Raw genomic sequence first — 16,012 nt, forward strand, 5'->3', positions numbered from 1 at the left:
ATAGAGCCAAGGCTCTAAACAATTTGAGCCTACCTCAAAAATTTCACTAGAAGAGGTTGTTTTGATGCTCAAATATCTTCAAATTGATCATTTGGACATCAAGATGCATGGACATGAGAAAAAAATGGATTGCAAGTTTTGAAAATAGTATATTTTGTAATGCTTTTTTGGACCCTCAATTTTCAAGATTTTCAAGTTTTCATAGACAAGTCGATCTACCCTATTTTTGAAGCTTTAAACTAATATATAAATGTGAAAATATATTTCAAGGCAATCACAAAGATTTCCAATAATGAAACCACATTTGTCGATATTATTTGAAGGTAGGCTCTAATTTGATTGTTTAGAGCCTAGGCTCTATACAAACCTCACCCTATATTTTAACTCTTCATAAATCATCAAATCTGCATTACTTTTTGAACTCCAAAATCACTGATCTAAGGCATAAATGTGTGACTTCGAATGTAATGAAAAGCATTTATTAAGATTGAAATCTCATTTATAGAAAAAGGGAAACAACCCATGAAATGCAAATTCCTGATTTTTGACAAAAATGAGCGTCGACACACTTGCTAAGTAGGCACCAATTTTCCTTAATGCAAGCCAATTTGCCTGTTAGCTTGTTGCAATGATCCTTTATATATATCGCTGATGCACTCCATCTTTTGTTTGGCCAATCCACAACCTACAAAGCCACAAAAATTGAAGGAAATAAGATGGAATAAAAAATAAGGAGGTGAATTTCAACCTGGGCCCTAATCGTACGTCTAGAGAGTAGGCCTAGCAGCAGGTGCCCGGAGCTGTTCCTTTGAACATTATGTTTGCGACAAAAAAAAAGGGTTGCAACTCTAAAAAAAAGTGTATATTGGAACAAATTATCTAAACCATCCATTTCGCTTTCAAAACAAGTGTTCACATATCCATGAGATCTATACATTTTTTTAGTCTTAGATTTTGTTGTCGGTAGTGGAAATTGATTTTAGAGTCATCATAGAGATTTCAATTGCTGAAAGTGCTTTCCAAACGAGGATTTGAGGCGAGGTTTTATGTTGTTTTCATAAAACCTACACTTTATAGAAACTTCATGATTTAGATTTGTTTTTACTATTTTCGAACACTATTTGAATTTTTTTCAAATTTATAGGATTTTTAAGAGTGAAGACTACCCAAGCGAGTTAAATCAGACTCTCTCAAGCAACTCTGCATGGGCCAGGACTGAGCCTTGAGGACTCAGATGAGTTTCAAAACATTGATAATGACTATAATAGACACCCTTTCAACTATAGTTGTAGACAATTATAGCACTGCATATATTGTAGAACTACAAATTATTATACAAGAACAAGAGTTTAGTATGAGTAGGATATAGGTTTCACTCCCGAATTCATTCTTTATAACCTAAATAATGTTTTACTGTAGCTAACTAAAGAGAAAACATTATGTCAAAAACATGAAATGCACATAAATGAATAGAAAATGGGGTTTAAATTGTTACTTGCATATGAGAGTAACAGTAGCACCAAGAAGAGGGCAAGAATGGCCATATATTTCATTGCTCCAACAAATTTAAGAAAAGGAAGCATGAAAAATGATGTTCATAGACCATATATATAGAAATCTAGACTTCTAATTATTGACAATACGTAATCATCCTCATTTGAGCTGCTTAAATTTTCCCCATGTATTATGGTTGCATAGATAAAATCGATGTAACTAAAATTGTTGGTGGTATAAGACCAAGGGGCTAGAAATGTAATCTTTTTTAAAACATCCATTGTATAAAAACTCAAGGGTTTAAATGCATGAGTATCTTAATACAAGACCATAATACACATATTTCAGCCTACAAATATGGTTTATACACATTTGAATAAAAAAATTCAACCATAATAGATTCCTTACAAATCCCTTACTCAAAAATACAATCAGCTTAATACAATATTCAAATATTCACAATGTACATCTCTACAACATATTGGATGACTTGCACTCGCAATTCCTCATTATATCAAAATTATATCACAATTTCATTTTCATTCTTCATCTTCATTATATATCATAATGTCTCATACACTAGATCATAATAATTCAATAAGATTTCAATTCGCATAAACAATAATGCATAGCATTAAAATTTATACCGCAAGATTAAAGAACAATCGCAATATACACACAACATACTCAATTTAACCAATCATGAATCCATTTAATAATTGTAAATACATCAAATTAACTTGAAAACATTCATGGGAAAACCATGGATCGAACCCCTTGTGCCCGGGCCACGAAAGGACCTCTTGAGGAATTAATTTCGTCTCATTGTCTAAGGCATGGGTGATAATAATAACTCACGGAGATCAATCCAATAGGAAACAAATGATCACTTTTATTTCACTTAATGGGGATTAAATCATGAGAGAGACATATATCAAAATAGCCCTTCAAGGTTTGAGAAAGATATTGTACAAAATAAAGAAGTTATAGTGAAACTACACCATGTGCCACATAAACTTTTCAACATTCAAAAAGAAACTCAAGGGACTATTTCATATGCTCAAATATGATTAAATAAACCTCTCAATAGTTATATATTCTCAGTAAAAATTGCAAAAAAATAAGATCAAGAACATCAAGTTGAAACTATTCAAGATCATAGAGTAAGGATGCTAGCCTACACATACTATGAGCATGGACTGCAATATTGATTTCAAACTCTTCAAATATCAAGTATTCGTGACCAAAAGTGAAGAAAGCTACTATAAATTAATAATTACAGGAAGCTTTGATAATAAAAATGAGGTAGGAATTAAAAATATGAGAAAAAAAATCAATACCTTAGTGAAACAATAGTACGGGCTTGATTACGTAAATGATAAACTACTCCAAGGACGGGTTTCAAAAATGAAAGCTCAAGGAAGAAGATAGTCTCATGAGTGGCCACATTTTTTTGTTAAGGGCTCTCTCACTTTCTCTCTTTAAAGTGAGTACTCGAGTTAGGGTTATATTTGATCTCATAAGTTACTTTTATACTAAGATCATAAAGATGGATTTGATATTGATCCTTGATACCTTAGATCAATGGCACATGAGAAGCTTTTATCCAAGCCGGTCATCTATATCTTACCACCAAGATCAATGGAAGAGCTTTTGACACCCTTCATTCTTTAAAACCTAGGTTTATAGTTATATTACCTTAAAGCCCTTAGCTTCATGTTTTATTTCTCATTAAGTCCAAATTCATGTTTACACTTATGCCCATGGTTTTTTAATAATTTGTGATAATCAATAAAATACAAGGACAGGAACATAAAGGTAATATGGGACATCCATACATGTGAAAAAATATCTTATGACACCACCAATAGGATTTTAACAGTACTAAAGTTTCACATGGGTCAAGCCCATAAGGTGGTGCCACGTAAGATATACGCACATGCTACAAAGTCATATGTAGACAATATTATTAATTAAATTAATTCTCAAAATCTCATAACTTCACACATGCCAAAAATTATACAAATGAGCAAAAAAATCATGTGACTTAAATCAAACTTAAGTCATAACAATATATAACACTTTAAATCACAAAATAACATATTATAACATAGTACCAACAAAAGAAATTAATGACAAATAGGTCCCCACATGGATATGACATCAACATGATGTCATCCATGAATGAGGAGGTGGGGATGCCAGGTGGCATCCCTATGGCCACTTGGGATCCATGTGGCATCCCCATAGAATGTCTTTGTTTGGTATTTATGTCAACCAAATTTGAAAATCACATTTTTTATTATTTAAAAAAATATGAAAAATTCTTCAAAAATCTCAAAAATTCTCAAAATGATTTCTCCATATTATTACACAAGTTCATATCAATATAAAATATTTTCTCATCAAATTTTGATTAATATGGGCTAAAAGGTAAATGAGATCTCTAGACTTATAACACTAGTTGGAGTCTTCTGTTGGGCTAACCCGAATGACGTTCTACCGGTATCTCAAGCCGACTCAACGGACCTATACTCTACAGTCTATGGCAGGGACACATAATTTGTTACATCAAAGTCGTTGAGCCACTAGGGGTTCAATAGATTACTAGTGCACCCTTGTGGGATCTGTTCCTACTCAAATATAGGGGTCTTCTCAAAGCACATGTTCACTAGCTCTTTTAAGTCAGATAATACTATAGAAGAGTGGTTTTTCCATACGACAGTGGGTGCACAAGCCATGTAATGGTCTCGTGTCAAGATACGAGCTCAGGTCCCATGAGTCATCCATTCTATACAAGGCGAACACTCTTCAAAATACTCGGGTTTTATTATTCTAGATTGGATTCTCGGAGACCTGGCTTTTCACATCAATTATGAGGCATTCTAATTAATATAGTCCCTACTGGGAGGTGACCCTTACACCTCCTTGAGAGTTCACACACTCAAAACCTATACTCTTAATACCTCAAATACTCGAGGTATGGATTTGGACCCTAGTGCGCAAAGTATCCATATTCGGTCTCGCTCTAACTCCCACTGAGCGTAAGATCATTGGCTTTAAGGCCTTGAAAAGCCACATAACCAACATTCTCCGACTTAGCCTTTTGAGGCCCAATAAACGATTCTCTCTCTTATTCTTATACACATTAAAATAATTTAAAACATCAATTCTCTATCATAAAAACAATACTCATATCAAGCAATGGAGCAAGTATCAACAACCAAGTTACCTTTCTCAATTTCATATCATGCGCAAGCGTAAATCATTGCATGCTCCATAAACGTAGTCAATCAACATGGTCCGTTAACATAATAAATAATCATGAACTAATAAAAGCAAGTGTGGTCAAACATATGCAATTACAAGAGCAAATTGTCATGAACTCTTTCGATGTCTGGCGTATGTCATATAAACGACAAATCACAATTTAAATGTTACGTTCGATCTCCTTCATCCACATTCAAATGTCATGTAGTTTATGTGTCAACATTTCACATCACACTCATGCCAATGCTTGCTATACTAATCTATCATGTGCTAATTGCGAAAGTAATCATCATCTTCAACAATCACATATTCTTATAATGCAAAGAGTATCTCTAAAGGAAAAGAAATATGGAAACATATGGCATGGCAAAGAGTATAGTACTTTTATAGGCATAATGGTTAACAAGATATATGTTATGTGCTACGGTCTCCCCATAATCAATCTTATATATCTCCTACGTATTCTCAAGTTTCCTAATCACTTTTATAGAAACTTTTATGTGCATGTTCATGACAATTTATTCTCATAAAGATTGACATATATGTTCACATCTATCTTCTTACTTGCTCTCTCAACGTTTATTCATGTGCTCAAAAGTTCACAACTCTATGTACATATCAATTCTCAAGTAATACAGATTTTTACTTGAACAAAAGTTCGTTAAAATCATGCTTTAATCTCATGCATTATTCTCAAAGTTTCCTTAATCACGAACTGGTACCATATCTATTCAAAATCAAGGTGTGAGAGTAGTGCTTGGGCTTTCAAGCATTTCATTATTCAATACATTCAATCTCGTAATGATATTACACTCGAATTAGATGGCTAGCAGGTGCCATTATAAACCTATGAATTAGATCCAACCCCAAGATAAAGAGAGGTTCAATTATACATGTCCGAGTGACCAAGCACATTATAAGTTTGAATCAATTAGGACAATATCTCATATAATGTGAGACTTATCAAAGTTTATTGGATTTCTCTCACATTTAATCTCACAAATTATGTCATAATAAACAATCAATTGCGTTAAGTCATATGCATAAGGTCCATGTGACTAGCCCATAAAATAAGGTGTCGTTATCATCATATAATCATATCATAATCCACATATAAATATGCAGCTCTACATGAGGTCTCACATACTATTAAAAACATTTTCAATTGGCTTATGCTTACTCCACTAAAAGGCCTACTAGCTTTTTAGAGACCAGTAGAAGCTATCTAGTGGATCATCTATGTGAAAGTGAATGCATATGATCACCATGGCATTAAATGCATGTATAGATAAGTGATGAGCTATTAACATAATTTTTCTTGTCCATTGAGCCTAACGTTCCATGTAATAATCATCATATGTCATTCATAACATAATACCACATTCACTTATGCACATAAAAATTATGACGGAATCATGCATCATTAAGTACTCACAATATGATAATATAATACATTATATTATCTCATTATTTAGGAAAGCTCAAATTAATGAAGCATGTACGTTGAGGCACCATAAGGACTAGTCAATGTCATATTCATGATACATCTCATGAGTTCTCAAATCTTGAAGAAATTCTCAAGTAATAAATATTTCTCATATCTCATAATTCTCAAGCAATCACAAGTACAATCCTTATACATGCCATATATATTGAATTAGCCATATCCATAGGATCGGTAATTTGAATCATAGATCATAGATATAGAATCAAATTGCTTAAGCATATGCCACATGTCTTAAGCTTATATAAGAGTTGACACAAGCATTCAAAATCTCAATATGTAAGTATCAGCATGATTCAAGTTTATAGCTTATATGACGAGTCCAAGCCTTTCAATTATTGAACTCATATAATATACCAATATATTCTACCAATAGTTACTCACATGATATCATAAAACCAAAATGGTTGCTCTCTAAGAAATGAATTCTCATAATAGTAAAATCATGTTTATAAGTAGAAAGAAGTCGTACCTTATGGTTTTAAAGTGACCAAGTAATAATGTGCCAATACCTTTGTCTTCTATCTGTGATTTGGTTTCACCCCTTATTCTCTCTTTATGATCATTGTCTCATCCATCCATATGTGTCTTTAGTCTTGTTGTCAATTTCATCACACACTATCCTAGACTAGCCCGGATGTAGACCAAGACTCGGGTATCGGGTATTAAAACTTAACACTCACGATTCAGTGGGGTTTATATAACCCTCCCACTGATCTAAAATGCCCTAAGAACTCATAAAGACTTTAAACAACTTATACATCATAGTGGGATTACAAAAATATAAAGTACCAATGCCCTTCTCACACATTGGATATAAGAAATAATGTTTTTCTGGTTTTTTAAGATGAGTAAGGTCCAATTCAATGGACATAACTTTAAATTTACACATCATTTAATCATGAGACTTATTTTCAAATAGAATAAACTCAAAATTAAACAACTTTCATTTAGAAAGTAGTATTGAATAATGGCCCAAAGTGGATCAAACAACATGATTCTCATAGGGTCAATTTTTGCTTTGTGTAGCAGAAATTATAGTTCGATACCCCTCAAGTAAAACAACCATAATTTTCTAACTATGGGGAATTATTTAATGAGCCCAAAAGTATATTTAAACTAGACTCCATTCCTCAAAAGAACAAAGTTGTCTTAACACTTTTCCATAAGTTTTGATTGATCAAAACCCCCAAAGAAAAAGGTATAAAGTTCTTAGAAATGTGTTTCTCAGATCTGACACACTTTAATAAACGAATAATAACTTCCAAAATATACACAATATTGTCATGAGACTTTTTCCATATGCAAATACACTCAATAAGACAAAATACTACCAAATATTATTCTATTACATGAAGTACTGAATGCCCTACCATTCTCTCACAAATATACAACAGTTCTGAAAAATATTCATTCACAGTTCCCATGCCAATGACACTATCAATTCTTAAATTCAAAGCATATACATCATGACAATCATAATCAAGTGTTTATGCAATTTGAAAATTAAATTATACACAATATAGGAGGATTAAGGGATCATATTAGAGCCCTGCTCTGATACAATTTGTTGGTGGTATAAGACCAATGGGCTAGAAATGCAATCATTTTGAAAAATTTCCATTGTAAAAAAATTCAAGGGTTTAAATGCATGAGTATCGTAATACAAAACCATAACACATATATTCCATCCTACAAACGTGGTTTATATATACTTGAATGAAAAAATGCAACCTTAATAGGTCCCTTACAAATCCCTTACTCAAAAATACAAACAGCTCAATACAATATTAAAATATTCACAATGTACACCTCTATAACATATTGCATAACTTGCGCTTGCAATTCCTCATTGTATCAAAATTACATTATAATTTCATTTTCATTTTCGTTCTTCATCTTCATCATATATCACAATATCTCATACACATCATACACTAGATCATAATAATTCGATAAAATTTCAATCCGCATAAACAATAATGCATAGCATTAAACTTCATACCGCAAGATTAAAGATCAATCTCAATATACGCACAACGTACTTAATTTAACCAATCATGAATCCATTTAATAACTATAAATACATCAAATTAACATGCAAACATACATGGTAAAACCATGGTTTGAACCCTGAATGCACGGGCCACAAAATAGCCCTTTGAAGACTTAATTTTGTCCTATTACCTAAGGCATGGGTGAAGATAATAACTCAAGGAAATCAATCCAATAGGATGCAAATGATCACTTTTATTAACTTAATGGGGATCAAATTATGAGAGAGATATGTATCAAAATAGCACTTCAAAGTTTGTGAAATATAGTACATAAAATAAGGAAGTTATAGTGAAACTACACCATTCAAAAAAGAAATAAATATCTCATCAGTTGTATATTCTCAGTAAAAATTTCAGAAAAATAAGATCAAGAAAATCAAGTTGAAACTATTCAAGATTATGGAGTAAACAAGCTAGTCTACACATTCTACATGTATGGACTGCACTATTGCTTTGGGACTCTTCAAATATCAAGTATACATGACCAAAAGTGAAGAAAACTACTATAAATCAAGAATTACAACAAGCCTTGATAATGGAAATGAGGTAGGATTTAAAAATATGAGAAGAAAAATCAATACCTTAATGAAGCAATAGTAAGTGCTTGATCACATAAATGAATGGCTACTTCATGGAAGGGTTTCAAAAATGAAATCTCAAGGAAGAAGATAGTCTCATGGGTGGCCACATTTAATTGCCAATAGCTCTCTCTATCACTCTTTAAAGTAAATACTCAAGCTAGGGTTATATTTGATCCCACAAGTTACTTTTATACTTAGATCATAAAGATAGATTTGATCTTGATCCTTGATGCCTTTATATCAATGGCACTTGAGAGTCTTTTATCCAAGTCACTCATCTATATCTTACCACCAAGATCAATGGATGAGCTTTTAACACCCTTCACTCCTTAAAACATAGGTTTATATTTATTTTACTTTGAAGCCTTTAGCTTCATGTTTTATTTCTCATTAAGTCCAAATTCATGTTGACACTTATGGTTTTTGACGAGTTTGTGAGAGTCAATAAAATATAAGGACATAGACATAAAGGTAATATGGGACATCCACACATGTGAATAAAATATATTATGGTACCACCAATAGGATTTTAACAACTCTAAAGTTTCACATAGGTCAAGCCCATAAGGTGGCGCCACATAAGATATTCCCACATGCTACAAAATCATATGTAGATAATAATATGAATTAAATTAATTCTTAAAATCCCATAACTTCACACATGCAAAAATGACACATCTGAGCAAAAAAAAAAACATGACTTAAAGAAAACTTAAGTCATAACAATATATTACACTTTAAATAGCAAGATAACATGTTATAACATAATACCAAAAAACGAATTAATGATAAATAGATCCCCACATGGATATGATGTCAATATGATGTCATCTACAAGTGGGGAGGTGGGGGTGTCACATGGAATCCCTATGGCCGCTTGGGATCCATGTGGCATCCCCATAGGATGTCCTTTTTAGGTAGTTATGTCAAACAAATTTGCAAAATCTCATTTTTTATTGTTTAAAAAAATCTGAAAAATTCTTCAAAAATCTCAAAAATTCTCTAAATGATTTCTTGACATTATTACGTAATTTTTCATCCGTATAAAATCATTTCTCATTAATTTTAGATTAATATGGGCCAAAGGTAAATAAGACCTCTAGACTTGTAACACTTGTCGAAGTCTTCCATTAGGCTAACCTGAATGACATTCCACCAGTGTATTAAGCCGACCCAATGGACCTATGCTCTATAGCCTATGGCAGGAACACATAATTGGTCACATTAAAATAGTTGAATCAGAGCTTCCCGTCACCGGGGGTTCAGTGGATTACTGGTGCACCCCTGTATGACATGTTCATACTCAAATACAGGGGTCCTCTCAAAGCTCATGTGCACTAGTTCTTTAAGTCGGATAATACTATAGAAGAGTGGCTTCCACATATGACTGTGGGTGCACATGCCTTGGAACAGTCTCTTGTCAGGATACAAGCTCATGTCCCATGAGCCGACAATTCCATACAGGGGGAATACTTTTTTAAATACTTAGGTTCTATTATTCTCGATTAGATTTTCCAAGCCGTGGCTTATCACATCTACTATGAGCCATTCTAATTAATATAGTCATGATTGGGAGGTAACCCTCATACCTCCCTGAGCGTTCACACTCTCAAAACGTATACTCTCAGTATCTCAAATGCTTGGGGTATATAAATCTGGGCCCTAGTGCGTAAAGCACCCAGATTCAGTCTCTCTCTAACTCCCACTGAGCATAAGATTATTGACTTTAAGAACTTTAAAGGCCACATAATCAACAAAATTTAGTGAAGTGTGATCTAGTAATTAAAGCTTGTGATCTAGTAATTAATGCACAAGTATACATAAAATCTCAATTTAAAATCAAGGAGAACCAGACACACACAATATTTTAAATATCTTGGGTTTGGATATGTTATACTATATAATTAGAAAAAATAAAAAATTTAAAATAGAAAGTTTAGCCGATGCTTGTTCAGTGATTCCTGGCTCCACGGAATTGGATCGCCCCAAAACCCAAGGTCTCTCTTGACTCCAAATATGCATTCACAATAGTTTCCTTGTTATATGATACACCCACTTCTTTTTCTGCTTTTGACATCTTAACATAGTAGAAATAGAACCCTAGACATTATATTGTGTCTTGACATGCCTAGGCAAGGGCCCAGTCCTTATAAGATACAACTAGCAGTCTCCTCTTTCTCATAGGGCCCCACAATGTTCTCCATCCCAAGCTTTTAAAAAACAAACCGATGACCTAGATTGTCCATCCAAAAAATTAGGTGGAATGGGTAGAAAAACAGTCAAGATTGAAGAATTGGTTGGATTGATCAGATTCGGCCATAAAATTCTTTAGGAATCAGTAACAATCCCTATAAATTTTGTTTTTCGAGTTTTCAAAACATGGGAGTGGTGCATTATGTATTTTTCATTATTTTGCATAAATTATTTTGTAACTCTAGGATCTTTATCATCACACTCTTACGGCAATTATTCTATGGCTCCTTTGCTGTTGAACATCGTGGGCATGTCAAACCTATCCTATGTTATTAGATAAAGATGTTATTGCAATACGGAAGTATACCACATTGTAGAATATGTACATTCTTACTAGTTCCTCACAATTTCTATAACAAATATACATTGTTAAAGTAGACGAATAAAAACATGATCTCACATTGTCGAGAAAACCGATGTGCACAACCACATCAGAGATAAAATAATAATTCGACGGCCCCTCATCCAAAAACCACATTAGAATGACATTGACATGCATGTCCAAGTTCTTTCCTTTCGAAAAAAACAAAAAAAAGATCCCAAATGATCAGCACACATACCTTGAACTGGTACCCAGCTTCCACCATTTTCTGCACTGCTCGTGTTCGACTCCAGAAAGCGATTGATGGTATCCGTAAGAGTCTTATTAGGGAGTAGATCATCTGCCATGACATTCGCAGCACCACATATGCACATTGACTTGGAAATGATATAGTCCCATGTACCTGATAAGAAACAGCCCCTTGTACCTAATAAGAAACATCAGATAAATTGGGTTGATCAAACATTGCTTCCCCAAATGCATTACCTATGGTATCATATGGTATCATAACAGGCCCTATATGCATTACCTATGGTATCATATGGTATCATAACTCCTTTCAAGATGCATTACCTATGGTATCATAACAGGCCCTATATATCATGAAAACAAAAATGTAAAAGAATGTAAAATAATTAAAAAATGCATTGCATTTAGTATTATAACAGACGCCTACGTATACATAGAAAAATCTTAAATAAAAGAAAAATGCATAAGACTACTTTGGCAATGGGGATGCAATGCATGAAAATCATTAGGATATTTTTACTATTTTTCTTGATAATTTAGGGTCAACATAAAATCCCGCTCGGTAACAATCTTGAGGTGGCTTCCTCGTTAGTGCCTCTATTAGGAATTTTGTTGAATACTTTTCAAATGTGTTGGATCTCAACAAGATTTACAAACAAGTCAATAATTGCAGTAGCTACAATGAATCAAAAACTAAATTCAATGATTCTAATTTGAATTCATATTTTTGGGGGGGATTTTTTAAATTATATATAGAATGAGATAATTCCATTTTATATCTGACGCTTGGGTTTTTAGCATTGGAGTTGCCTAAACAAACACAAATACAATAAAAATCAAAATGAAGAGAGAACCCGACACCAAAAAATCAATCAATAAATAGATAAACAAAAGTGAAAAAAAAGAAACGGTCATCAAGTGCATATTTTAGTGGGCTTGTAAATTCATATTTGAGATGAACAATATGCCCTAGAGAGAGGGTCGAGAAAGAGGGATTATTAGCTTGCTTTATTCAGCAACTCGTATGTAATACATATATCAGTAAACCACAAATCAAAAGAGTTAGTAACCATAACAAGCAAATAACACATCACTAATCATATACTCATATATACCACATTAGAGATAAAATAATACTTAGCTCCTCAACCGAAAACCACATTAGAATGACATTGACATGCATGTCCAAGTTCTTTCTTTTCGAAAAAAATAAAAAATCCATGTTTGAGGGTGTAACAACCGCACATAAGAGGAATTTTGAGAACAAGCAAAAATACAATACAAGGCCACAAAATTTTTGAGGATTGTAAGAAGCATATATTGCCAAAACAGAGCTGCTCTATTAATACTATGTTAATCCTTCACAATTCGTCGAAAGAAATGGGCAAAAAACAGAGCTGATCTATTATTACTATGCTACTACGCATTGTAAGAAGCATAATTGGGCCAAAACAGAGCTGCTCTATTATTACCATTAATCAACATAAATATTTTATTTTTAATTTTTTTTAATACCAGTGACTTCTCCGTTAGTGCTCTATTAAGAATTTTATTGGACACTTTGAAGATGTATTGTTTCTCACCAAGCTTTACAAACAAGTTAATAATTGGAGTGGGTACAATGCAGCAAAAGTGTTTCTAATGAAAAAGTCAGTGGTTCTATAGGGTTCTATTGCAAGAGAAATAGCTGCCCAAAAACAAAATTTGCTTTTTCAAAAGATCCAAAATGTTCATATAATAACCGGGGGTTTCATCACCTATCATGACCATCTCTCATTTTAGCATCAGATCTTCTACTCACACCTCCTTATCTTGTGAAAATTAAGAAAACCAACAACTGCAGGAGACCTCCATCTTCAAAATTCAGATTTTGAGAGAAGCTTTGAACTTGAATGAAATAATGGACTCTCAAAGAAGCAATCCTCCATTCAATCTTCAACCAAAAAAACAGGTGCCTTCCATCATTACCGGTACATCCCCAATAGAGGTCTTGAGAGAGAGGGAGGGCAAGGCGTGAGAGAATAGTGACACAAGAGAGAGAGTATGGGATTGTTGCCAGCATTTCTTCCTGCGTTTCTTAGGAGAGAGAGAGTATGATGCAGGGCAAGGCATAAGAGTTAGAGGGAGAGAGAATGGAGTAGGCAAGGGGGGAGAGAGAGCAGAGGCATGCCAAAGAGGGGATAGAGTCGGTGGGCCAAAATTCAAAATTCCCTCGTTTTTTGGAAGGCTGTTTTTTGAGGGTTTGAGCGAAAAAGTATAATGATATCTTGTCACCATGATTATAATGAAACCGCACTACTAGAAATTCATGTTTGTGTCATTTGTATGACCTCAAAAATTGCGCATATCCTCTATTCATCTTACTAATTATTCTTAAAAAAAAAATAAAAAAAAAATTACACCCTATATATAGTAAAAATGAGGCCCATCCAACAATGAATCTAGACAATCCATTTGGTGAATATCAATATTTAGGCCTTTATGAATTAAAATCGATTTTTTCTTTTTTAACATTGTTAATCTAATGATAATAAAGTTATCCAAAAAAATTCGAAGCAAAAAGATCCTTCTAGGGCCTAGATCTAAGTATCACACAAAAATGGACGACCTATGTTAAAGAGCCTAAAAAACACATTCAAAATTATGTTTTCATATTTTTATTTTTTTGTGATTGTTCATTATACTAAAAATATTCTATATTTCAAAATTTGGGTCAAACAAATGGTTTTAACATGGTTTTTGAGGATTGTTTCATTATATTATTATACAACCATTGCATGACATTACTCATATATATATATATATATGGAAGAGACCACAAAACACCTATGGGCGAAAATAGACAGTATATTCTCCCAGAGGCTTGGTGCAGTCCGATTTTTTCGTACGGCGTGGATTAAAGGCCGTTACGGACATAGCAAGTCCGTGACAAGGATTTTTTCACACAAAATTGAAGCGAAAAATATTGGGGGACCGCCATGACTCACGTAGGTGCGTAGAAGTTTTTTGACAAAAATGTTACAGACGTAACATATTTGTGATGGGCGTGAAACACTGTAGCACTACGCCTATAGGCTTTTTTAAAATTTTTCATTATATATATATATATATATCGTGATGTTAGGGTGCTCACAAGGCATTACGCACACAACGATACCCCCCGTTCACTCGCGGTGTTACGCTCTCACTGCCGTGCGTGCACTGTTGTGCTCTCTTATGTCGTCCTACACTCTCTCTGTCGCCGAATGCTCTTGACTATCGCCGCGCACCCTTCACCATCGCCCTGTGCTTCTCCTTCCTATTGCCGTGCGCTCATCCTTCTTATCGCCGTGCGCTTCTCCTTCCTGTTGCCGCACGCTCATCTTCTCTTCTCTCTCTTCACTGCCATGCGCAATTTGCCATGCGCCTTCCACTGCCGCGTGCCCTTTTCCTTCCCTTCTTTTCACGCCGTGCAAACTATTTGGCAAGGAAGATGTAGGTCGTTACACAAACGTTACATGAAAAACGTTTGGGTTTTCTTTTCTTTTTACAAAAATTGCTCACATTAGGAATGAATGTTTATGCATTTCTTTTGCAAAGAACAAAAGTAGCTTGGGGCTATTAAATCAAATAAAAATTCCAACTAATTATGACAAGAAATAGAATTGACCTCTGTCATATAGTTAGATAAAGCATAATTCATACAATACTTTTTCGATGAAGTTAAATAAGCTATACTTCACAAAAACTACATCTCATGATATGCAACAAAACGAAAATCAATGCACAACACACTGATATGTTCTACTGTTCTTATATGTTCTTGTATGTATTTACCATATCCAAATCAGTGTGTAGTGCTTTGATTTTATTAAAAAATAAGTATAGTAATTTAATGAAAAAATAATTTTATTAAGCAAATTAGAAAAACACTTCCCATATTCATCAATAAACTTAATTTTATTAAAAAAACATAATTCTATTAAAAATAATTTTATTAAGAAAAATAGAAAAACAGTTCCCAATTTCATCAAAAAACATAATTTTCTTAAAAAAAATAACTTTTTTAGAAAAATCGATTTTTCAAAAACCCCAAAAGTGAAGCAATATTTCGATAAAGAAACTACCCTCAATGTTTAGATAATTGGACAAATAAACATACATGCATTGTAAAGGCTTCGATCATCTTTCAAACTCACCAAAAATCATAAAACAATATTAAGTATTTTTAATTTAATTGATGCCAAGGCAGAAATTTCAGATCTATGAAAATTTCATGATATAGTGCAACGAAAAAATTCAT

General features: G+C 33.3%; 1 protein-coding gene across 2 annotated transcripts; it reads right to left on the bottom strand.

Moving 5' to 3' along the window:
* Positions 1–465: 465 nt before the first annotated feature.
* On the bottom strand, positions 466–14,026 carry LOC110007496 (E3 ubiquitin ligase PARAQUAT TOLERANCE 3-like). Of its 2 annotated transcripts, none has more exons than XR_016043505.1 (3): positions 13,534–14,026; positions 11,720–11,908; positions 466–685 (listed from the first exon to the last, which is right to left on the bottom strand). XR_016043505.1 is itself a non-coding variant. In XM_020668797.2 (3 exons), exons 1-3 carry the CDS (start codon positions 13,498–13,500, stop codon positions 594–596), a joined length of 294 nt encoding a protein of 97 aa, XP_020524456.1. In that variant the 5' UTR covers positions 13,501–14,024; the 3' UTR covers positions 466–593. The 2 variants fall into 2 exon arrangements, 1 of the variants encoding a protein (XP_020524456.1); XM_020668797.2 differs by having other exon boundaries at positions 13,488–14,024.
* Positions 14,027–16,012: the final 1,986 nt, after the last annotated feature.

This window comes from Amborella trichopoda, chromosome 11 (assembly GCF_054954075.1).
Source record: "Amborella trichopoda isolate Santa Cruz 75 chromosome 11, AtrichopodaSantaCruz75HAP2 v2.0, whole genome shotgun sequence".
In the NCBI taxonomy this organism is placed as follows: Eukaryota; Viridiplantae; Streptophyta; class Magnoliopsida; order Amborellales; family Amborellaceae; genus Amborella; species Amborella trichopoda.